The sequence below is a fragment of the Benincasa hispida genome, chromosome 7 (genome assembly GCF_009727055.1).
Source record: "Benincasa hispida cultivar B227 chromosome 7, ASM972705v1, whole genome shotgun sequence".
Lineage (NCBI taxonomy): Eukaryota > Viridiplantae > Streptophyta > Magnoliopsida > Cucurbitales > Cucurbitaceae > Benincasa > Benincasa hispida.
The window spans coordinates 27032827-27058208 of record NC_052355.1 but is presented as its reverse complement, the minus strand read 5'-3'; the positions used below and the strand labels follow the sequence as shown (position 1 = coordinate 27058208).

Genomic DNA, 25382 nt, shown 5'->3' with positions numbered 1-25382 from the left:
AAGCAACAAATGTTTAATGAATAGCATAGCGTATCTTCTCCAGCTTGTATATGTTTTAACGCATGCCAAGATATGTTGTGAATTCATTACAAAAGTTAAGTTCCTATGTTGAAGCATGCATTCTGGAGGAAGGCTATGATGGAATGAGTCTTGTGTAAATGGCATGCAATGAAACTTAATTTGATGCTTGGAAATAACCCAGTACTGAAGGACACGGGGAAGGTATCTGGGTAATAGTACCTAAGGTGTTGATGGTACTTAGAAAACTCCACGTGCACGTAGATAGTTCTGAATGAGAGGCCGAAGTATGGGTCTCCTAGCCCATATACCAGCAAAGTGAAGCCGAAGTATGGGTCTCTTGGCCGATAACAAACGTTGGGAGCTAGAGCGATGTATGCTCGTTCTCAACTAGGGAATAATGATGTTTAATGATGTTTAAGAGTAGTTATCAATGTTTATGTTTAGAGGAAGTTGCTTGAGATGCCCATCGGTATATTTACATGTTTATAGTGATGTAATGCATGGTGTAGTATGATTCTATAATCACTCACTAGGCTACTAGCTCACAGATTTTCTATGTTTTCCTTTTCCAGGTAGCGGTCAGATTCCTCAAGATTGATCCTGCTGCTACTTGCCACTGAAAGACCCGGCTTGTCAAAAAGAACTTAGGTTAATGGTCTGCCTATGTACACATGTTTTGAGAGGGACTAGGGCTTTGTTAGTGATGTTTGGGCCCAACTGTAAATATTTTATCTGTAGATGTTGTGTCATGACTATTTGCATATGATTATATAAACTTATGTAGAACCTTATGGAGGCATATTGTATGCGTACATTAATAATGTTTAACAGGTTGGTGTTTAGGTTAGAAGGCTTAGTTAAGTGTTGGCAGTAGGGCTAGTAACTGCTATTGTCACATCTCTTTCCAGATTAAGAGGGTAATCTGGAAAGGGGTGTGACACATTCATCCTAAGTTGGCACCAAAGGTTGTGGGGAGAAGGACATACATACCTCCAACTTGTTACACGCTATCCAAAAATGAAAAGCATACAGTTTTTCAATCATTGTCCAAAATTAAAGTTCCAGAAGGGTATTCTTCTAGCATAAAAAATTGTGTATCACTTGACATTCTAAAAGTTACTGGGTTAAAGTCTCATGATTGTCACGTGCTCAACAACTACTTACAGTTGCACTTCGTGCTACACTACCTAAGCACGTGAGAAATGCTATCACACGATTCTGTTTGTTTTTCAATGCTATATGTAGTAAGGTTGTAGATGTCACACAGTTAACTATCTTGGAACAAAAGATTGTGGTAATATTGTGTATGTTTGAAAAATATTTTCCTCCATCATTTTTAATAGTTATTTCACATTATGTATATTATGCAAACATTATGATATCTTGTGTGTTTATTTTTCTAAGGCCATAAGATTGTTTTATGCTCGAACAAATATGAGAGCTCGACCTCTTACTTGGGTTCCTGTTAAGGTAAGCGTTTTAATTTTGATTAAATGATAATACCGTGAGTGGAAATATATGTGTGCTAAAAAAAAAAGTAGTACGAAGTGTGGATACTATATTATGAAGTTCATGTGCGACATAGTAAAACACACGAGCAAAATAATTAAAGACGTGGTATACATTTTCTTAGACTATCTTTTTTAGCTATAATGTTTACACTTTTTACAATTTTGTTAATAAACACATTTATTTATTTGTTTGCAATTGGTGAGACAAACACCTTACAGTCAAATGGAGTTAGATGCGGTGAGGGTTAAGTATTGTGACTTTATAGGACGCTACATCTGATGAATCATTGTTATACGATGCATCAATAGTTTAGTACAATGAGTTTACGATATGAGATACAATATCAATTTTTGATAGGATTAGGTATTATATGATCTTATTTTTAGATATTGGTTGTTTTACTAGTTGATTACATAAAAATACTTGTTTGGTTCGTTGGATAGTAAGTTTATTATATATGTTACTCTTTTCAATGAGATGGTTTGATGATATGAATTTAGATATGTGGTATTAAATATTTAAAGTTGTGTATAGTTAGTAGATTGCAAGAGATCTGTGTAGCTGGCAGGTTTGCAGGAGTAGAGTGAAGTTGTGTAAAGTTGTTCTACTACAAACTTTATGTAAGTGATATGGTGTATTTTGTTGTTTGTGTATGAAGCACAAGTTAGATACCATGAGTGTAAATGCAAATTGCATATCAAAAGCTTGTTTGAGGTCAATTACAGGTTGTATATAAGGGGTCCCAATGATCAAGATTTTTTTTTTCAAATTGATATAGTTGACAAGTAAAACACGTCAACAAAAGTGTATAGTTGACGCTTAAAAGCCGTCAATAAAAACATTTTCTTGACCTTCAAAACACGTCAATAAAAAGGGTTTTCTTGACGTTCTTAAAAAATAGTTGATGGACAAAAAATGCCAATATTATCTTACTTTAACATTCGAAGCGTATCAACAAAAGTGTTTTTCTTGACATTTTTTTCCATATAGTTGATGGGAAAAACACATCAAAGTACCCTTTCTTGATAGTCAGAAAGGTCAAGAAAGAGTTTCTGGTGACTTTTTTTACCATCAAGAGAACCAGTTTTCTTAATGGTCAGGTTTTCTTGATGTTGGTTATCTTGACGTTTTTTGGTCATCAAAGTAGATATTTTTTGACATTTTTTGCCCATCAACAAAGGCCAATTTTTAAGTAGTGAACTTATTTCTAATCATATTAGAAATAATATAATATAAGTCTAGGTGAATTGATTTTAAACCATTTAAAATTAATTATGACCTATGTTTGCATGCAACTCTTGATTATAGATTTTAATCTAATTCATTAAACTTATAACTTTTATAAAATAATGACATATTAACACTTATAATCATGCATCTAATGACATTAATTAAATATAGCATTTATATTTACGAAGTAATGTCATGCTCAATGCAATTTCATTTTCATCATGTAATATAACACTTATATTATTCATTAATGAAAATAAAACATATCCTTCGCATATATAACAATTATACTATAGTATGATGCATGGATATACTTAATAATGCATGCAATCATATAATACAACAATTATATTGATTATGATGCATGTGCATGCTAATAATATCATGCAACTATAGAATATAACATTTATATTAAATATGATGCATGAATAATGTTTATCGTAAGGTGAAATTTTTAAAACTATATGGCATACATTATGCAACATATAAAATTTAATTATACATCAAATGTAAAATTAAATAAAAAATTAATTAAATCAATATAACAATTATATTAATTTAATTAATTAAAAGAAAATAAAATTACATAATTCGAATTTTAAATGAAAAAACTGAAGAAAACTACTCCAGAAGGCTTGATCCCACGATCAATGGACAGCAACTGTAGCACGTCAGAGCGCAGCTATGCTGGTGGGAAGTGCCACTACGCTTTGGTCTTCTTTCCAAAGTGTAGCTCGGTGCTACGGCAAGGCGCTGCGGCATCGGGCAGAAATTGCAGCATCACGCTATGCACAAGAAGAGTGTCACAACGCTCCATATGATTTCTTCCGAGTGTTGCTGCGCTGCGGCAGGGCGTCAGCGATGCTCTGGTCCAGAAACTTCTTTCTTCTTCGCTTTTCATCAATTTTGCTCTAAATTATGGTCTCCATCACGACAAATGCTTTACCACGAACGAAATAGACTAATACAGATTCGATAGCGATAATAAATGTCCAAAACAATAAGTTCTTACAACTTGAATCAACATTGAAGCAGTAAATCTAAGTGCCAAAACTTGAAATTATTCATTTTTGCAAACCAACATTCACAATGCAATAAACACACATTTTCTCTAATTTTGTTTTTAAAATGAAAAAACAAATCATACGATTTGGCTCTAATACCAATTGAAGGAATTGAATTCCTTGCGAAAGTGAATGATCATGCGATTGAAATTTAATTTGAAAAACACTGAAAAAAAATAGAGAAGCAAGTATACAGGATAAACACAAGAAACCTAAGCATGCTTTCTACTGAGAATGTGAAGAATAGAAAACTTCTTAGAATGTGAAGAATAGAAAACTTACCCTTGAAGTATCCCCTCTTCACGTTAATCCCCTCTATTGAACACTAACTGCAACTTTTTTGGTTGAACATGAAAGTATCTCATTAAATCGGCAAGAACACGATCTTAGAAAAAATAAATTCTTGAGGACACGACCATTCAATTGCCTTCTTATTATCAAAACACGAGGACTGATGGATGTGTGGACTCCAAAAACCTTTTTGGAAGAAGGATTTTGCAAGAGAAGAAGAAAGGAAGAGAGCTTTTTTTCCCTTTTGCTTTGTTGTGTTTAAGCCTCACACCATTACTCCATTTTTCAAAAACAGATAAAAAGATAAGGGTGAGGGTGAGGGGGTTACGATAACTCTCTCTCACGATCAACAAGAATAATTTCCCTACCATGGAGAGTTATTGAATCTTATATTATTAAAATCTTAATAATATAATATTTATATTATATGGTTAATTAACAGATTAACAAACCATATAATATGCATTAAAATGCAATTCTCTCTTATAACTATAGTTTTAATATGAATCATATTCACATTCAATTTAATCTGTAGTATTTATTAAAATCTTATTTATATAATTGAATCTCATTCAAATATTTATCTCTCACATATAACATAATTTTAATTATAAATCATACTTATAATTAAATATATATGTTATAATGTATCTATATACATTGATATAATTAATAGCTTAAATTCCCTTAAATCATTTGAACAATTTAAATTATTCCAAAAACAATTATTCATTGTTTTTATCTTTAGTGGGATCACAAGGGATCTTATGGACCTACGGATTAAAAGTTTCAATGACAGAGATTAATTAATTAATTAATCAATATCCATTAACTACCGGTCACTCCACTAAACATTCTCGATAATTGCACTATTCACATATATTTTTGTAATCCATAGATATAACTAAATCAACAGTAAGTTGACACTTCACGAATTTCTCATAACTATAGTTGGATCAAAATATCATTTTACCCCTATAGTTACATCTAACTTCTTAAGTACCACTGATTCCTCTAATGAACAAATAGTTTATAGTCCAACTATAAACTAATCCCTCTTGAGCTAATGAAAGGTTGAGGCCTCATTGTTCAAGACCCGGATCAGCTATTAAGAGAGCAATTCATCTACTTTTCCTAAAGACGGGAATGAGCGAATTCTATCTTGTGTAACTATGTTTTCAACTTCCTACTCTGACAAATTCCCTAAATGGTAGGCTTATTGAGTCAACTAAACCGATCGTTTTCATCTATACAGATCAAAGGATTGCCTTTATAAACATGAGTTTACAACTCATTCAAGATTAAGGTCAAGTCACTTATGGTCATCCTAGTGAAATGTTAGTTTATTCTAGTAACGTGTAATAAAGAGAAACCAACAATTTCATTGTTTGGTTTTATATAAACTTTTTATATAGGATACCCTCACTCACATGTCTCTACATGAACAATATGGATCATATTGTCTATAATATTTACAACTCATGTAATAGTTACAACGTGGCCCGTATTCACAGTGTCACCATGATAAGACATCCAACCTTATCCATATACTGCAGACCTTTTAGGTTATTACTTGAACATGATCCACGTGTTTGTCTACTACATACTGTTAAAGCTTCATTAAATAACCATGGATCTTAGGTTATTGGATCGAGTTAATGAAATTTAAATGTAGAATAAAATACTTATTATTTTATTAAATAAATAATTTGTATTTACAAATTACAAACTACAAGATTCACAAGATTTAGGACACTAAATCCAATATTGGTACTCAATAGGCATTCTCAAGTTGTCGATTCTCTTAGTGTATGGCTTGGAGTATATAAAAGAATTCTGAAACAGACCTCTATACTAAGCTCTGATGAAGTTTTTGATCATATCTTGCAGTTGCTGGACCAACAAGGAGGCAACAGAAGTTGATTGTTATGGTTGGTTCTCATGCAACACAATTTTCTTTTTGTCGTTGGTTTTAGCTGTGGGAGTTTGACTTGACTCAGTGATAGCTCTAAAAAAAAGCTATTATTCCTAGCTTAATTTGAGCTCATTAATGGATTTTATGTGTTTATTTCTCTATTTTGTAGATAACGAGCAATCAAGAGGTAGAATCAGGGATTTGAAGCTGATCGGGACTAATTTGAAATGATATGGAGTAGATTTGAAGTGTTCAAGCTTCAAGGGACGTGAAAAGACCAAAATACCCCTAGCATCAGCGTCACAACATCGTGCAACGCTTCAGCCCAACACTGTAAGACGGTAGCATAGCGTTGCAACACTCCTTTAGAGCGTCGCGACGCTACGACATTTGACGGACGAATGAGAAGCGCGCGCGTGAGTAAGCATTACAACGCTCTACTATAGCATTGCAACGCTGCCCTAAAATTTTCTATAAATATTTCCTTTTTCTAGGTCAAAAATATGCTGAATTGTATAGAAAAAGGCCCTAAAAACGCCAAACTCTTCATGAAGGCTGAGGAGAGGCCTTGATTTTCTCTTTTTCCTCTATGTATTCAGTATCATAGGTTAGATTTATTTATTATTATTATTTTTTTTTGGATTATGGCTTTATATCAAATTATATCCCATTTCTTTGTCTATGAATCAATGAGGTAATTTTTTATTAGTTCTTGGACTAAGTGTTCTTGTAATTTAATGAGTTACGTGTTCAATTTTGTGCTTTAATTAAAAATTGTGTTTTTCTTTAATCTTGCATGAATTTGACTTGCTTTTGTGTGTTGGACTGACGACCCTATCACGATTGCATGTCTTTGCTAGTTAAGTTCAGGCTCGCACGTATCCTTGTAATCGTCCATGCTTTGAATTTACCCCTGTAGCACAAATTAGATGAGCATGCTTAAGTGTATAGGCTAACCTTGAATCTTTGCATCGTACATTTAATCTAGACTTAAAGAAATACTTTGATTATTTGAACATGGTTTTCCTGACACTTAATCAACATAGTTGATTCCTTGATTTTCATGCATGTGTTTCTAGTTCTTTATGGCCGCTAAGGACCCAATTGCATCTAGAAGCATGTAGGCTAGTTAGGGCACGGTCTTTCTAGCCTCAACTACGGATTAAGACGCTTGATTTGGTTTGGATTAGTTGGGCATTTGTAGAGATTAATTAATTCTTATCAAATTAAGTAGCTATGCATGCATAATTGAATATTAGTCAATTGGCATATAACAATGACTTAATTTACATCGAATGAGCACTTGATCTGAGAACTAACGAGTCCTTTACTATTCCATACATCCCTTACAATTTACTTTTCTTGCATCTTTATAAATCAAAACCAAAACCCCGTTTTTACTATTTTTCCCGCAGTCAAAATCTAACACAAAAAGAAATTAATTCCTCACTTCTCTGTGGTTCGACCCCGCGCTTACTACTGTTGCTACGTTTTAGTAGTAATAGAAGTAGTTCGGTGTTTTGTAGAGTTTCTTTTGACCAGATTCGAGGCTTATTAAAGACGTAGGCTTTCGGGACCTGTCACTCAACTGTTTTTCAAGGCAACATTTGATCTTTTAAAGTAGTGATCTCATGATCTCGCTCCTCAACAACTTTCATTAGAAGGTTGATCTTTCTCTCCATCTCTGCCATGGTGGCTTCGGTCATTATGTCCTCCATCATAACAGACACCACATCAATGTGACTATTTCCTATATCAATCAGGAGCAGGAGCAGAGTTATTAAACAAGAGATTTTCCTTGATAATAATCCCACTTTTAGAGATCCCTTCAATTGTTCCCAAATTCTCTTCACGATGGCATAACCTTACTCTTGCTCCTGCATGATTCTCTTTGAGCAGCTACGTGTGATAGATCTCATGTAGGTGTCGCTTGCATCAATAGTTCTGGATGTAGCTTTCTTTGGTGCTATTAGTTTGTTTGAATGTCGAGAGAGAGATGAGAGGTAGAGAGGTCCGACTGAGTATGCTAATTTGTTCACACGAGGTTTCTGGAGAAACGTGTTTCATGGAGATGAACTTATGTCGATATTGATTTGATGTAGATATGATTTGATTTCTAGTACTTGATCTTCTAATTCTCTCTCAGTTAAATGTGTACGCTTGACTTGAGGAAGCGAAGCGTGTGATGTTCTTGAAATTGATGTCTTGGAAGAATCTTTGTATCTTCAGCAGTTGAGCTTTAAGGAGCGATTCAGTCTTCAGGAGCTAGTCTTCAGGAGCCAGGGAGTCTTCTAATTGTATAGAATTCTCTCTAGGGTCTTTGAAGTCTAAAATTTCTAACCCCAACAAATGGAAAGAACTTCTCTATTTATAAAATTCTTTGGTGGGCTTTGTGGACTTGGGATTGGTTGGTTCATGGACTTAGCCCCTGAGCCCAACTAATTAAATTTGGGTCTTATTTGACATTTGGGTCAAATCAACCATATTCTTGAACACAATTTGACTTTAGTCCATACCCTAATCTTTAATTGAATCAAAATAGTTAATTTAATCTGTGGACAAGACGAAAACACATGGTATCATTGGGATTCGCCAATTTATGTCTTCAACTTTAGTTTGAGACGCATATCAACTTTTAATTGGTCTCAAATCTAATTATTTGTAATTTCGTAATTAATTTGATAAATGATATGATAATTTGTAGTTGATCCAAAATTTTTCATTCAAGAGTATCCATTAAAAGAAATTTTCTCATGAAGCAATTATGATAATCTTAAAAAAACAAAAAGAAGAAAAAACTCTTGAAGCAATTTTATACATAAATATCAATAGTATTTAATTATAGTACAGCTACTTAACACCCATTTCAAGAATCTATTCATGTGACCATGCTTTATGAAAATTACATAACTTCAACACATTTATTGGGGATCATTATTCTATTTTCCCTTTATTCATTTATTCATTTTTTTTTATAAGTAATCTCTTTTCCTTTTCAGTTGGCTTTGGTTAGGTCATTTAATTAAAAGCTTGTAATAAATCACCTCCAATAGTGGTTAGTATACTTTCGTAGGATTGTTTCCATAAATTCTTACGTATTTCAATTTTTTAGATACACATATAACAAAGCAGGAATTCAAACATTAAATTAAAATGAGTAACTCGATTGACATAGTATTTGTATTATCAATCTCGATGTTTGAGATTCGATTATTCTCATCCACACTTTAAATCAATATCATTGCAAAAAAAAAAAAAATACATTAAATATAGAAGAAAATTTCTTAATATCTTCATTAGTCAATGAATTGTGTTTAGGCATTTGTTTTTTTTCTTTAACTTAACAAATACTTGCCCGGAGTAATTATATTATTAGATATATTTTTTTAAGTGAGTTTAGCTTTTCTTTAAAACTTGAGTGGATTTTCTATCCTTGCAAAACATACAAACAACATATAATATCTTCTCTTAATTCCTTTTCACATTTCTTTGGGAAAAGGAATATAAAAATTCACAATTTTTAATACAACAAATGTGGAAGCGAGAGCATAGAATCGGAGCTATGTTGACTATAAAATTTTAAAATTTGTATTCAATAAATGTCACTAAATTTTTAAAAATTTCATTCCATACATTTAATGTTTATAACTAATATACTTCTAAACTAAAAAGTATCTAACAAATATTTTTTAAACAAATAAAAAAAATATTTAAATTTTTAATATTTGGTTTAATAATTTATAATTTCATAACTTCATGAAATTTAAATGAATCTAAATTTAATTGAGATTGAGATGAAATCAATTAGAGGCTTGAACTCCATTTCTGATCACAGTATAAAATATAATAGACAATTACTAAAAAATTTTACACTGATCAAAGCTATTGTAAAATATTTATAAAANGTTTGAGCTTAAACCCTTGATTTGACAACAGCCCTAAGAGGATTCTTCATAACGACGGTGAACTCCATCTTCCATGAAAAGTCGACGGCGCTCGACGGCGGATAGGCGGTCCATTCAAATTCCTGCAGCATTCTGGCAAGCATTAAATGAATGTGGACGGTGGCCATTCCTAAGCCCGGGCAGATCCGCCGCCCTACGCCGAACGGCATCATTCTGACGCCAGTGACGCCGGTAATGTCGGCTTCTTCCTCACCGGAGTGAAATCTTTCCGGTTTGAATTTCTCTGGATTCTTCCACAGCTTCGGATCCCTTCCGATCGCCGGTAAGAAGAATTCCACGTTCGTGTCTTTTGGGATGTCGTATCCTGTTGTTTTTTTTTTTTTCAAAAAAAATAAAACTATAAATAAATAGATATTAGGTTTTAATACTATTTTCGTCAATACTATTCACCTTTGTTTCCATACATTTAAAATATTTATTCTAGTAATTATATTCGTAATTTTTTTTTTTCATTTTGATCGCTTTAAAAAAGTTTATTTTGGTTCTTATACTTTCAAAATAATCATTTTGGTTTCTTAATTTCCATTTTTACTTCATTTTAAAGGATCAAAATGATTACTTTTTTAAAGTTAAAAGAATCAAAATGAATAAAAATTGAAAATACAATGACCAAAGTAAACATTTTAAAAATATATAGACGAAAATAAATCAAAAATTGAAAGTTAAGTACAACTAAAATAAACAAAAGTCAAAAGTACAGAGATCAAAGTAGTATTTAAACTTATATATTATTATCTTAAATATTTAAAGAAAAAAGTTATGTGCCAGGTGCACCTTATGCATCCACGAGTTACCTAATTAAAAATTTATAAATTGTTATTTGACTTTTTCTTTTTACAGCCAGCCTAATAGAGATGCTACACCCAAGTTTTTTTTTTTTTTTTCTGTTTTTTAAAAATAAATTGTTATTATTATTTATTTTACTCACTTACAAAATAGGGTTGCATGATATAGTACAGTACAAAAATAAGTACATTATCCATTGTATGATGTATCTTTTTGCAACTTATCAAATTATTCAATTAAGTGTTCTTTCTTTCTTTTTTTCTTCTAAATACATATATATATATTTTTTATTTTAAAGTTTTTTGAGTGAACTATAACGAGATGAGTGTAACAAGGTACGTCAATATATTGCACTTTAAATATTTACTTCACTTACTATTTGTAGTTATGTTCTAACTTGTTCTTAAGATAATTAATTTTTCTATAAGTAATTTGGTAATGTTATCGGACCTGCATTAATTTTTTTAAAAGAAAAATGGTAAACACTTATTGAAATTATTTTAAAGAACTCCGTTTAGATGCCCGAGGAATTTTGGTGAAGGTTTAAAGAGAACATTTTTACTTGTCAGATCATTCACGAGGAAAAACCTTGAGGTGGTAAAAGTTAGGAGACTCCTACATATTATTGTTTTTCAAAAGCATGATTTTAAATCATATGTATTGAAAACTCTAAAAAGTATTTTATTATTGTAATTTTTAAAAGTATGAATCGGTTAAATATAGGAAAATAAATCAAAATATTTATAAATATAATAAAATTTTATTATCTATTTGCAATGGACAACGATAGACTATTATTTGTGTTTATTTGTGTCATGATAGACACAAATAATAATTTTCTATTAGTAGAAACATTTGAATAAATAGTAAAATTCTAAAGGAAAAAAAAAGTTTTAGAATAGTTAATTTAAAATTTAAATATTTAATTTGGATTTTGAAAATTTTAACTTTGGACTTCGAAAAAATGAAGAAAATAATTATACGAATTCAAACGTTTTAAACCAAAAATCTAAAACCCAAATAGTTAAAAATATATATATAAAGTAGTCTGTGTCAAATGTAGAGTGAGGATAAATTAATTTCTATTAATTTTTACTATATATGAAAATAATGATAAACAGTTTATTTTGTCAATTAAAATAATTTATCGTAATTTTAGTATTTTCGATAAATCTTAAAATTTAGTTTGATTTAAGTTTTTCAAAAAAAATCCAAAAAAATTGTGAACAAGAATTAAGTGGGGCTTAAACTGGATGTAGCTCAGTTCTTTTTAGACAGATGCAGCAAGATAGTTTTGAGATAACCTGCCAATTTCGCCGGCTCCGTCACGGAGTGCGTCAAAGCAAAGAACGTCGGAGGATGTTTCCGCAGCACTTCTTTCACAACCGCTTGTAAATATTCCATTTTCTCTACATCTTTTTCCTCTACTTTTCTCTCACCAACTGTCTCTTTTATTTCTTCCACAACCTTCCTCTGAACTTCCGGATTTCCTATCAGTTCCGCCATCCCCCACTCTATCACCGTTGCCGTCGTGTCCGTCCCTCCGTTCAAAAACTCCGAACAAAGTGTCACCAATTCCTCTTCCGTCGCCGACGACTTTACTCCGCCTCCACGGCCGTCGATTTTCAAATCGAAAAGGGTGTCGAGGTACGAAAACGACGTCGCTGCGCCGTCGGACGCCGTATTCTCCAGCGCCCGCCGCCGCCGATTAATCAACTCAACGACGAATTCGACTTGTTCTTTCCGAACTAGATTCGCTTGATTTCTTTCTCTAGAGAAAAAAGGAGTTAAAATGGGGAAATAATCGTCGATTCTCGGATCGAGAGTGAGCAAAACGGATTTGAGAATCTCGTCCATTTTCACAACCGTTTCTTCTTCCATCTCGAATCCGAAACACATTGTCAACAGAATCCAAAACACCGCAAAACGCGCGCTTTTAAGGACCGAAACGACGCCGTTATTAGCCTCTGCTTCATCTCTTAACCGCTTAACGAATTTTTCCATTGCTTTTTCTCTCACGCCACGGAACTCCTTTACCTTGCTGGAGCTGAGCATATTTTCCACCATGTTGCGGCGGAGGGACCGCCATATAGGGCCGTAAACCGCTGCATTGACGGAAAATTTGTTGCTACTGAATATAATCCGGGTAGGATTTTCTCTGGGCCGGTTAGCAAAAACTGCCCCCTTTTTAATTAGAGCTTCGTGAATGAGATTCGAATCGCTCAACACAACCATTGTTCTAGTGCCCATTTTTAAGGTAAAAATTGGGCCATAAATTCGGCGTTGATCTTCGATGTATTCGAAGAAGGGTTTTCTGGACCGGGCGACTTGGAAGAGGTTGCCGACGAGGGGCCAACCGGGCGGTCCAGGAGGGAGTTTGGGGCGGTTTTTAATGGGTTTTCTGGTGAGGAAGAAGATTAAACCGGAAAGGAAAAAGGCAATGAGGGAGAAAGAAGCCATTGAGATGTTGGGTGTGAGAAAGAGAGTGGAATTATAGTTAAAAGATGAATGGGTGAAGGGAAAAAAGTTGGGCATAAAAAGAGAGAGAAGCATGAAATTTCAGGTGAGGTTCAATTAAAGCTTTTGTTAGGAGAGTAGATATTCATCCTTAACCTTTTAGTCAAATATATAACAAAATTTTTGTTGATGGACTTTGAGGTTGATAATATAAATTGAATAATTATTAGGTGCGAATTAAGTTATATCTAATAAAAAAAAAAGTAACTTTCGGATAAATTTTACGGCAATTTATTTATGTACATATTGACTCAAATATATATATAATCAATTAAACAATGTGGTTGACTGTACTAAACTTACTATATGTGATTCATTAGTTTGTTAATTACAGTTAGGTACACTTATTCTATCAAAATTTGGTTACCATTTTGTTTTTTATTTTAGTTTTTGAAAATTAAATTCATTTCCTCTTAATTTCTTATAATGATTTGCATATTTCTTAAATATAATGGTTGAATTCTTAGCTAAATTCCAATAATAAAAACAAGTTTTTAAAAGTTATTTTTTTTAGTGTTCAAAATTTCACTTTTTTTTAAATCATTGAAAAGAAATAGATAACAAATAAAGAAATTCGAAGATATGGAAGTAGTTTTAAAGAACAACAAATAAAAAGTCAAATGATTATTAAATGAGACATAAATTAAATACATCACGTTAAGCAAAATTGACTTATATGTGAATAAATAATTTCAAATGGATATGAGATAGTTTCCAAATTATAGAAGCAATAATTTAAAATACATCGGGTTTTATAATTATGTTGCTTTTGCGAGTAACTTTATTTTTTTTCTGAGATGATATATATGAATTATGTGGTTTGGAATTATAACCAGATAAATAAATATGATGTTTTTGGTTTCTAAATTTCAGATCTAGTTTAGATATCATATTTCAAAATGTGTTATATTTTTAATTTTTAAATTTTAAATTTGATTTCAATTTAATCTTAGTACATACAATTTTAAAGTTTTTTTTTAAAAAAAAAAAAAAAAAACTTGGAATGTGGGATCAAAAGAAAACGAAAAAAAAAAAAAGAGTTTATTTATTAGTAATATCAATATAGATTTTGATCTACTATTAGAAAATCAACATATGGCCATATTAAATTATAATTTATTTTTTGAATTTTATGGACTTTAACAATAATGTAATGTAAAAATGTACTTGATTTAACTAGTATAGCATTTAGATTATCAATCTCGAAATTTGAGGTTCGATTTTTCTATCCTATATATTATAGAAAAAATAATACTGTAATATTTGGGTGTTCTATGATGTACCAATCTTTATGCATTCTCTTCAATTACAAATGAAAAAAAATAAAAATATATATTTTAAAAAAAAATTACCTTTGTGATCTAACATTTAAATGAACTGCATCAAGATAAATATAACTTAAGATGCATCTAAATATTTTAATTTTTTTAATAATAAAGTCATATAGTACTCTACTTATTAGTACGAAATTAGACAAATTTGGTTTGAATTTATGCATCTTTCCTTTTAATTTGTTTGTTTGTGGTCAAGAAAATGGTCGGAGGGTGGACTTCATTCATGGCATTGTCTAGGTTGTAGATCCTTCAAAACTTGATATCTTAACTATGATAAGTTTATAAAATATGGTCCCATGGACCATGGTGACCCATTCAAGAAATTAAAAATGAAAATTTATCCATCTTCTCATCTCTTCTATTCAATTATTTTATTTTAGCTGATATATAATCAACTCGAGTAAGTGTACTTTGATCTGAAATTTTATTCTTGTTTTTTTATTTAAAAGAAATTCTTTAGAAATTACAAATTTGGTCATTTTCAATTAGAAGAAAGTTATAATTTGGTCCTGGGATTTGAAAAGTTAAAATTAGTAGACTCTAGTTTCTATGCCAATTTTGTCTCTAATTTGATAAACTTCTCATAAATAATCTCTATTATAGAGTCTATTTAGGAGAATTTTAACCTACTCCAAGAACAAAATTCAACATTTTAATGAAAAAAATTAACATTGACACTAGATGATCGAGGATAACAATTTTAGAATATTAAAGTTGAGTTGTCTTGCCAATGCACGCTTAGTTCAACAGTAATTGACATGATTTTCCTATCTATAAGTTCGAAGTTTGATTTCTCAATTATTGTCTAAAAAAATGAGTTGTCGCCAACGAGAGCTTAGCTCAACTAACATGTATATGTATTGAGGATCAAAAGATCCGTAGTTCAAATCTTTCACCCTCAACTTATGCTAAAAGAAAAATGAGAGGTCTCTTATAGGAAATTATGAGCTTTGAAATAATATTTTTGAGTGTACCTAATTTTAAGTGTAAGCAAAGAAACTACTGTAGTAACTGCTTCAGATATATATATAAAGACTTGGTACCTCAGACATCTCCACTAAATTATGTGCCTTGGTGCATTCAGTGTTAAATTAATTAAGAGAGTTAAATTATTAAAAATAGCATTGAAATGTTAATTTTCTAAACTACTCATTTAAATATACACATTTATATTCATATATTAAAAATAGATATATTATCATTATATGTCTCCAGATTATATTAAACTCAACAAAACCAACAAATAAAAAATCGACAAACATAAGAATGGATCAACAATTAAAATATTATTATTATTATTATTATTATTATTATTTACCTTAAGATGGAAGGTTGAAACTTCCACTACCACATTTATTTTCTAAAAATAAAATAAAATAAAATACCATTTTGATTCTTTATTTGGGATGTTAGTCTCCTCTAGTCCTAAAACTTGCAAAATGTTAAAATTAAAACCTTTTAATTTCAATAAATATTAAGGATAGTGTGGCTATGTACACTGAGAAGTGTAAGTTATAATTTCGAGTGCACTGCTTGAACGCATGATTCATATATTTGCTTAGGGATAGTTAGTGAATATTCTTCTCAACCTTATCATCACACATCTGCATTTCACAACCATCACATATAATGTTTCACTCGAAGTGTAAACCCCATTACACATAACTTAGCGTTAGAGTAGTACCAAAATCAATCATCTAATTAATATTCCAATCGCTTCAAGATCAAAGCATTAGTTTTCATTGCATATTTGTAAAGTAATCTCTGAGTTCGACCCTTGACTTACCAGGACTCTAGTTGAACTTGCACTTGGGTTCAACTAGATAAAACAATGTGATATAACCTCACAATTAACATTCCTTTTATCGCATGGTATGATCGCATCATAGCTCAACTGGGATTATTGAGAATTAATTTTGGATTAATTTGAATTGTTCAAATTAATAAAGAGAATTAACTAAATATGATATAATTAATTTAAATTAATTATATGTGATATAATTAACATAATGTATTCGATACATTGTAGTATAAAGTTTATTTTGAGAGGAATTAAATATTTGAATATGATTCAAATATTAATTATATGGATTGGATTCGTATAATTAAATTTAGTATAAATGTGATTTATATTAAATACAACAAATGATTGAGAGAATTAAAAACTATAGGTTATATTGTATTTGATACAATATAAACTATATGTTATGTGTTTTATTTGATATAACGTATAGTTATATATATAGATATAATAAGTTAGTTATTATATATATATATATATAACTATTATTTAAATGATTTTTTTTAATTTAATTTTGAATTTAAAGGAAGGGAAATAAATTTCCTCCCCTTAATTCTCTCTCTCAATTTTTTACGTGGAGAGTGGGGAAGTTAGTTCGATAGATCTGGTTTTTAATCTTCTTCAAGAAGAGAGGTCTCTGTGAGTTGTGATAGTATTTTTATCTTAGTGAAAATTCCTCTCTCAATTTTCATTCTCTCTCCCAAAACACAGAGTCCACACCTCTTGAGAATTCTCATCCCCTATAGAGAATATAAAGGTCTCACTTGTGGTGGTGTCCTGTGTTTTTCGATGAAGGTTCGTGAAGAATAAGGATTACATGAAGAAGGATTCTTTAAAGGTAAGCAATTTCTAACCCTAATTCTTTTCTTCTTGCATGCTGTAAAATATTTTTTTTATTGAATTGCATAATTTTTGTTCTGTAAAGTTTGTATTTTGTGATAAAATTGAAACTAGGATGATCTTCGCTACTGATGTAGACCTTAAGGTTCCTTCACACTCCACTAAAAACCCACAACTGCATTCTTCTCATTGTAAATTGTTAGGTTTTTAAAGGATGTATATTTTATATGTTAATTTTCCCAAAATTATGTTGATTATTTGCTTTAAATGTTAATTTTGTAGGTAAAATGGTCCTCGAGGCATTTAGGAGTCATTAAGAGAATTAGGCCTAAAGGATAAAAAATAACCAAGAAAATCAACAAATTGAAGAGAATCGAGTAAACACCAAAACTCCATCGAGTATTTAACAGAATACTATCGTGTATAATCGAATAAAGGCCATCGAGTAATCAACTATCGAGTCATCGAGTACTATCGAGTTCCTTCTTATTCATCGAGTATCATCAAATTTCATCGAGCAAATTGTCATCAAGTAAAAAGGCCATCCAGCGTCGAGCATCGAGTAAAGTACCATTGAGCATCGAGGATCGAGTATGAAACAGAAAACTCGCTTTTTAAACTGCAAAGAAACTCGATGCGTTCGTTCTTTTTTCCAGATTTTGACGCGATTCATCCCCATGCCTCACAATGATTTGATGTTGGTATAAATTTTGGTTCATTTCGTCAGCAAAGAAGAGGATATCATTTTGATAAATATTTTTGAAGAGAAACTTCGGAAAGGAAAAACCCATTTCTGGGGAGGAAACACGATTTCGATGGAGGCTAGAATTTCTCTTTGTATCAATTAGTCTCTATGATAATTTTGTTTCCTACCTAGGTTAGATTTTGATGTCTTTTTTTATTTGTAATCAACAACTTGTAATTCTTCATGAATTTGTCTATGGGTTTATGAAGTAATTGAATCTTATTTCTATTTCAAGAGTTCTTGAAAATTATTTTGAGTTTTCTACTTTTCTTTATTATTAGCAATCTGAATTTAAGCATTCTTGAATCTGATTTTAATTCTTGAAGCATGTTGAATGATCTATATCTTGAGCATGTTTAGCCTAGATGCTTGGTTTTGTCACATTCACTCATGATTGAATACGTTGCTTTTAATGTTTTCGATAGAAAGTCTAGCCAAGATCTCCAAGAGGCAATAGTAATTGTGTGTTGAATGGCTGACTAACCTAGGATGCACTAATTCTAGATTTGTAGAAAATTCGGTTAATTGAGTAAGTTATCTTAACAATTAATCGATGCAATTGAATCCTAGAACTTAATGCACGTGTTTTCTCTTCTATATGACAGCTAAAGAACCCAATAGAGGTAGAAGCATGTAGATAGATTAGGGTTAGGGCTATCCTACCTTAGTTGTTAATTAGGATGCTTTCTTGACTAGGTTATACTAGTTCTCCGCCTTTGTAGAGACTAGTTTAATCTAGATTAAGTAAGTAGTTGCGTGATTAATCCGATTGTGAATTAAATTTGTAGAATTCAATGATAAGAATTGCAATGAACGTATAAACTTGGATTAGAAGCAAGATTTTTCTAAACTTGCTTACATCTATCCTTTCTCTTCTTATTTTTAGCATGTTTTTTGTTTTAATAAAAAAAACCCTCGTTTTATAACTTTCATAGTTAAGCTTGGTTAAAGAAATGATTAAATAACATTTCCCTATGGATCGACCTCTTACTTCCACTTTAACTTCGAGTTACTTAGGTTGTTGTTTGAGCTTTATAAATATTGTTTGTTTTGGGTTAGGTAGAATTAACGACACCTACTTAGCTCCAGACAAACTGGCACCGTTGTCGGGGAAATGGCTAACCATTCAATCTTTTTCTTAGCTAAACTTAACTAGAAAACTTTAAAACACCAAAAATATTTTCTTCTTTTAGTGTCTACTTGTTTTAATATGTCGAATGTGAACATATATTACGCGCTTCAAGCGATGTATACGGCCCACCAGAGAGAACAAGAGGTAAGAAAATTCAATTTGCTTAAAAGTGAAGTAAATGAACTAACCTTTCTTGTTTGAGTTGTGCTTACTGAACAGATACAAGTTTCGCGTGGTCCTGAACGCGAGTACTACCCAATTTTGGATGAGCCCGACCGAATTCCATCATCGATGCCGTATTCTACTACCAATTTAGGTAATTCCTTAGGAAATTTAGTTGATGAACTTTCTGACTACTCTTGTGAGTTTGTGTAGGAACATTCTTATCTTTCAAGAACCATCGAATTTCTAATAGAATGGGTTTTATTCTGGACAAGAAGTTAGAGCCGATGTTCAAAATTTTTGTGACATTGCCCAGATTACCGATTCGGTTAGGAGAATCGAGGAGTCTTGGAAAGATACATTTTCTGAGAATATTGAGTTAAGCGGTGGAGGAATTCACATCGACAATCCAGTAGAGCTGCCAATTCTTTGAAATTCCTATCAAGGTAAGACGTTGGATTTAGTAATGTGTTAACTTACTAATGGCTTTTCTGATTGTGAGCAGGATTCAATTGAGTTACACCTAAAAACTCAAGCCCCCGTGCCAGCTGAGGTCCATCAAACGTCTAAGCTTGCACACTCCATGCCTACATTGGAGAATCATTTAGAGCCTTATGTCACTAAAGTCAATCTAATTAGGGAGTTTCCTTGGACTGACAGTAAAGATGATGTTTATTCCATGCAATATTCAGAACAAGTAAGTTGGGATAAGTATAAGTCTGCACCACATCTTAAGGAATCTTAGGTAAAACAGTTAGAGGCTTCTAAGCCTAGAACCATACTTTGTCCTGGAATTTCTTGCATCTTCGATTATTGCTCGTATTTTCCTTATGAGTCTGAGTCTGTTGTTGAGTCTTTTCTTTCTTTCAACTCTTTTGAGTCATTTGAGTCTTTTGATTCTTTCGTTATCTTTTTTTTTTTACCAAATATTAGAAAATTCAAATTCGACCTGTCTGGTTCTCGAAAGAGGATGAGTTCTTTTATAGCCCTTCCCGGCTATATAGATTCATCCAAGAGAAGACCCGAGAATGTGAGAATTTTTATGTACCTTGAAAAGCATAAAAGACTGATCGTGTCGAGCAATCGACGTTAAGAATTTTCCCTTCCTTGAGGTAGCCAGGCGTCAAAAATAAAACAACTTTTACTTGCTTTCTTTATTAGCTTTCTAAGTTTAGAAATTTTTAGACTAACTTTCTTTATTTTCTTGTAACTATTCTTTTCCTTTCTTTTTCTTTTCTTTTCTTTTCTCTTTTTTGCAGGAACAAAAAAAAAAAGACAAAAATTTGATGCAGGAAACGAACATCAGAATAACAAAAACAAACAAGGAAAAATTTCTACCACTACTCATTGCATGAAATCAGGGAGTTCTCTGTTCCCTTTTCTTTTTGTCAACTCACTCATATTTTAGTTTTATAAACATTAAGGACAATGTTTAGTTTTTAAGTTGGGAGTGAGAATACATTGCATGTTCTTAATATTTTTTTAGGGTTGTTAAAAATGAGCCTTACAAAAAAAATTTCTCTATTTGCTCTATTATCTCTATTATCTTTGCATGTCTGGAACCTTTGAGCACCTAAGCTCGAGTTATGTGGATTTTATGATCTTGATGAAATATCGATTAGGCTCTATTACATTCCTATGGCATTTTTTTTATTCTCTTAAGAAACACAATATTATTATCTTGACATCATTTTTCCTTTATATGACTCATTTTTGCTTTCAATGCATGTTTCATCTAAGTATGTTCATTCATTCAAGAATAACATTCACTTTGTTAGGCATGATCATTTGTTTTTCTCAATTTTTTATTCTTATCAAAGAACTTTGATGACACATTCTCTCAAGCAATGATACAAATCAATTTTAAACTTGTTAAAATCTTTTCAAACAAAATTTGAAACTCATTTTTCAAAAGAAACTTTCTTTTCCTTTTAACTTCATAAAAATTTGAATACTTAGTCTTTAGATTTATTTAGAATCTTAAACTCTTAGAAATGTCATATCTACTTAATTTTCTTTGTTACCCCGATAGGACAAATTTTGGTCTAAGAACAACCATCTTGTTTTAGAGGCAAGTCTAGACATAGAGGAATAAAAAGAGCCTAGTGTATAAAAAAATTTGCTAGCTTAAAAATAAAGCAAATTTTCCAATTTAACATAACTTTCACTAACATGTGTGTGTATGCATGGAAAGAGGTGAAAAGAGCTACCTCTATCGTGTTAGTTAGGGCCTGCGAGAAAAGAACGATAGGTTCCCTGCAGTGTGAGTGTGAAAGCTATCCCTCTAGGTAAAAGAAATGCGATTTACGTTTTGTGTGTGTGAGTTTTTTTTTTTTTCTTTTTTAAAGGCACCCTTGTATTAGAATTGTTTGTCTCTATCCAATGCAAGTTAGGTATATCATAGATCGATAACTGAGCCAATGTAGGTCGAAGAGGAATTGAGAGTTGGATATACCTTTCTACTAGTTTTAGCCTTTAAATAAACTAAAACTTAGTAGTCTTTTCTTTTATGGCTTTACAAGAAAAAGACGTTTTCTTTTCAAAAATAGGCTTCAATTCTTTGCTGGAAAAATTTTAAAGGTTTAAATGCCCATTTGTATGATTCGTTTGCTTGATTGTTGAAAAGAGAGATATGAATCAAATTTTTTAGTAAACCACATGAACATATTAACATTTTTGAATGAGCTCTCTGAATGAACGCACGATTGATATTCATGTTTTTGCTTGAATGTATGCATATTTCTAGTTTAGACTTTCTCGAGATGACCAAGAGTTAAGTTTAGGGTGTTTTATTAGATTTTTAAAGGATGTATATTTTCTATGTTAATTTTCCCAAAATTGTGTTGATTATTTGTTTTAAATGCTAATTTTATAGGTAAAACGGTCATCGAGGCATTTAGGAGTCATTAAGAGAAAATTAGGCCAAAAGGATAAAAAAAAAAATAACCAAGAAAATCAACAAATTGAAGAGAATCGAGTAAACACCAAAATTCCATCGAGTAAGGTTGTTGAATAATCGAACATCGAGTATTTAGCAGAATACTATCGTGTATAATCGAATAAGGGCCATCAAGTAATCAACTATCGAGTCATCGAGTACTATCAAGTTCCTTCTTATTCATTGAGTATCATCAAATTTCATTTAGCAAATTGTCATCGAGTAAAAAGGCCATCTAGTGTCGAGCATCAAGTAAAGTACCATCGAACATTAAGGATCGAGTATGAAACAGAAAACTCACTTTTTAAACTGCAGAAAACTTGATGCTGAAGGAAATCAAAACACAAGGATCTCCATGAGTAGCGGAAGGGATTGTTCCAAATTCTATTCAGATTGAACACAAACAATTACAGTCTTAAACGGAAACTAACAAGTTATGCATCAATAGAAATTACAGCATGCTTAAAATCAAGGGATAGAATATGCGTACCTTTAAAGAACTATTCTTCAAGAATCCCTCGATCAGTCCAATGCGTCCAACAAGGCACTCAAACGCAACAACCGGTACAGCCAATAAACATGAACATGAACACAAAAAACGACCAACAGCTCCTCAAACCCAATCGAGTCTCACTCGATTCAAGAACTGAGTCAGAACACTGCCACAAGTGTTACCTTGGTATTCTCGGTATGAGAATCCAGAAGTTGTGGGCTTTGTATGATCTTAGCTTGAGGAAGAGAGGAGGTATGCGATCGAGTAGACGATCAAGTAAGTGGGAGATGAAACACTGTCTATCGCATAGACGATGTACTCGATCGTTTAGTAAAATGAAGCCTATCGCATAGATTTTTCTACTCGATCATGTAGCAACGATCAGCTGAATGACTATCGTATAGTCAACTCTACACGATCGTTTAGTTTCTGTCAACGCTATCGCTTAATAAAACTCTTTTACTTGATAGCTTTTTCCGTGAGTAATTTCCAAATGAAGCAACTACTATATTTAGGAAAACAATTTTTCTTTTATCTCACAGTTACCATAAAATATCCAATAACCTCCAACTCAATCGGTTATTAGAGAAAAATAATTAATCATCATATAATAATATATTATAAATAAATATGATAACTCACTTATCATATTATATTTATAACTTATAGTTTTAATATTTCATCTCATGAAACATATAAACCATAGTTCTTTTTCTATTTTATGGTACTTAATATAAATCATATTTATATTAATTCCTCCAAATAATGTATCTTATACATCACACCAATTATATCACATATAGTTGAATTTCCTCTTGTTAATTTGAACACTTCAAACTAACCCAAAATCTGATTCTCAACTTGAACTCATTGAGCTACCAAGGGGATCTTATAAACATGTAGCTTGAAGACCGACAGTGCTTGATAGCTGACTAAACTCTTTAGTCACGAGATCCACCATCCATTAACTGTCAGGCACTCCACTAAAGACCGACAGTGCTTCTCACTACAGATATATTTCTTTGTCCATATTAACCAATCAACAGTGCGATAACCCTTCACAAATCGCTCGTAAGTACAGCTGGACCAATTTACCGTTTTGCCCCTGTAGTTACATCTAACTCCTTCAGTACCACTAATTCTTCTAATGAACAATAAGTCATAGTCCTACTATGACTGTGTCCTCTCTTACAAAGAGAGGATGTGGCTACTATGTTCAAGATTCGGAATCAGCCTTTAAGGGAGTAATTTATCTACTTACCCCTGCTTCAAAGAAGAAGTGAATTCCATCTCAGTTACAGCTCCCCAATCAGATAAATCCCCAAAAAGGTAGGCTTGTTGAGTTGGCAATTTGGCCACTCTCACCCATACTAATCAAAGGACCACCCTCATAGATAGGAGTTCCCAAAACACTCAGGATTAAGGTCATATCACCTATGGTGGTTTTAGTGAGATGTAAGTCTCAATTATCAACGACATTATATAAAGAGACTAATCATCTCGTGCTTCGATCTTATACAAACTCCTTGTATAGGTCACCCTCATTCGCATGTCTTCACATAAATGGTTAGTATCAAACCATTTGTAGCACGTTACAACAATTGAAATTATCTACAAAGTGGACCATATCCATAGTGTTACCAGGATAAGGTATCCCTCATTTATCCTTATACTACAGACCATTTAGATTATTACTTAAGACATGATCCACTTGTATGTCTCACATACATGCTTAAGTTTATATAAAATAACCACAAATTTTAGTTTATTGAATTTGAGTAAATGCAAATAAAATAACTCTTATTTTATTATTAACAATGTGTACTAACTGTTTACAAACTACGAGACTCCAGGAGAATTAAGACATCAATCCCAACAGATGCGTCCGTTCTTTTTTCTGGATTTTGACGCGATTCATCCCCACGCCTCACGACGATTTTCCGTTGGTATAAATTTTTGGTTCAGTTCGTCAACAAAGAAGAGGATATCATTTTAAGAAATCATTTTTTAAGAGAAACTTCGGAAATGAAAAACCCATTTCTGGGGAGGAAGCGCGATTTCAATGGAGGCTGGAATTTCTCTCTGTATCAATTAGTCTCTATGGTAATTTTGTTTCCTACCTAGGTTAGATTTAGATTTTTTTTTTTTTTTTATTTGTAATCACAACTTGTAATTCTTCATGAATTTGTCTATGGGTTTATGAAGCAATTGAATCTTGTTTCTATTTCAAGAGTTCTTGCAAATTCTTTTGAGTTTTCTACTTTTCTTTATCATTAGCAATCTGAATTTAAGCATTCTTGAATCTGATTTTAATTCTTGAAGCACGTTGAATGATCTATATCTTGAGCATGTTTAGCCTAGATGCTTGGTTTTGTCACATTCACTCATGATTGAATACGTTGCTTTTAATGTTTTCGATAGAAAGTCTAGCCAAGATCTCCAAGAGGCAATAGTAATTGTGTGTTGAATGGCTGACTACCCTAGGATGCACTAATTACTAGATTTGAAAAAAATTAGGTTAATTGAGTAAGCTATCTTAACAATTAATCGACGTAATTGAATTCTAGAACTTAATGCATGTGTTTTCTCTTCTATATGACCTCTAAGAAACCCAATAGAGGTAGAAGCATGTAGAT

At 31.8% G+C, this 25382-nt stretch overlaps 1 protein-coding gene across 1 annotated transcript; it reads right to left on the bottom strand.

Moving 5' to 3' along the window:
* Positions 1-9944: 9944 nt before the first annotated feature.
* Positions 9945-13449, bottom strand: LOC120081849 (cytochrome P450 77A3-like). The gene is made up of 2 exons (XM_039037023.1): positions 12089-13449; positions 9945-10302 (listed from the first exon to the last, which is right to left on the bottom strand). Exons 1-2 carry the CDS (start codon positions 13335-13337, stop codon positions 9947-9949), a joined length of 1605 nt encoding a protein of 534 aa, XP_038892951.1. The 5' UTR covers positions 13338-13449; the 3' UTR covers positions 9945-9946.
* Between the last annotated feature and the right edge of the window lie 11933 nt (positions 13450-25382).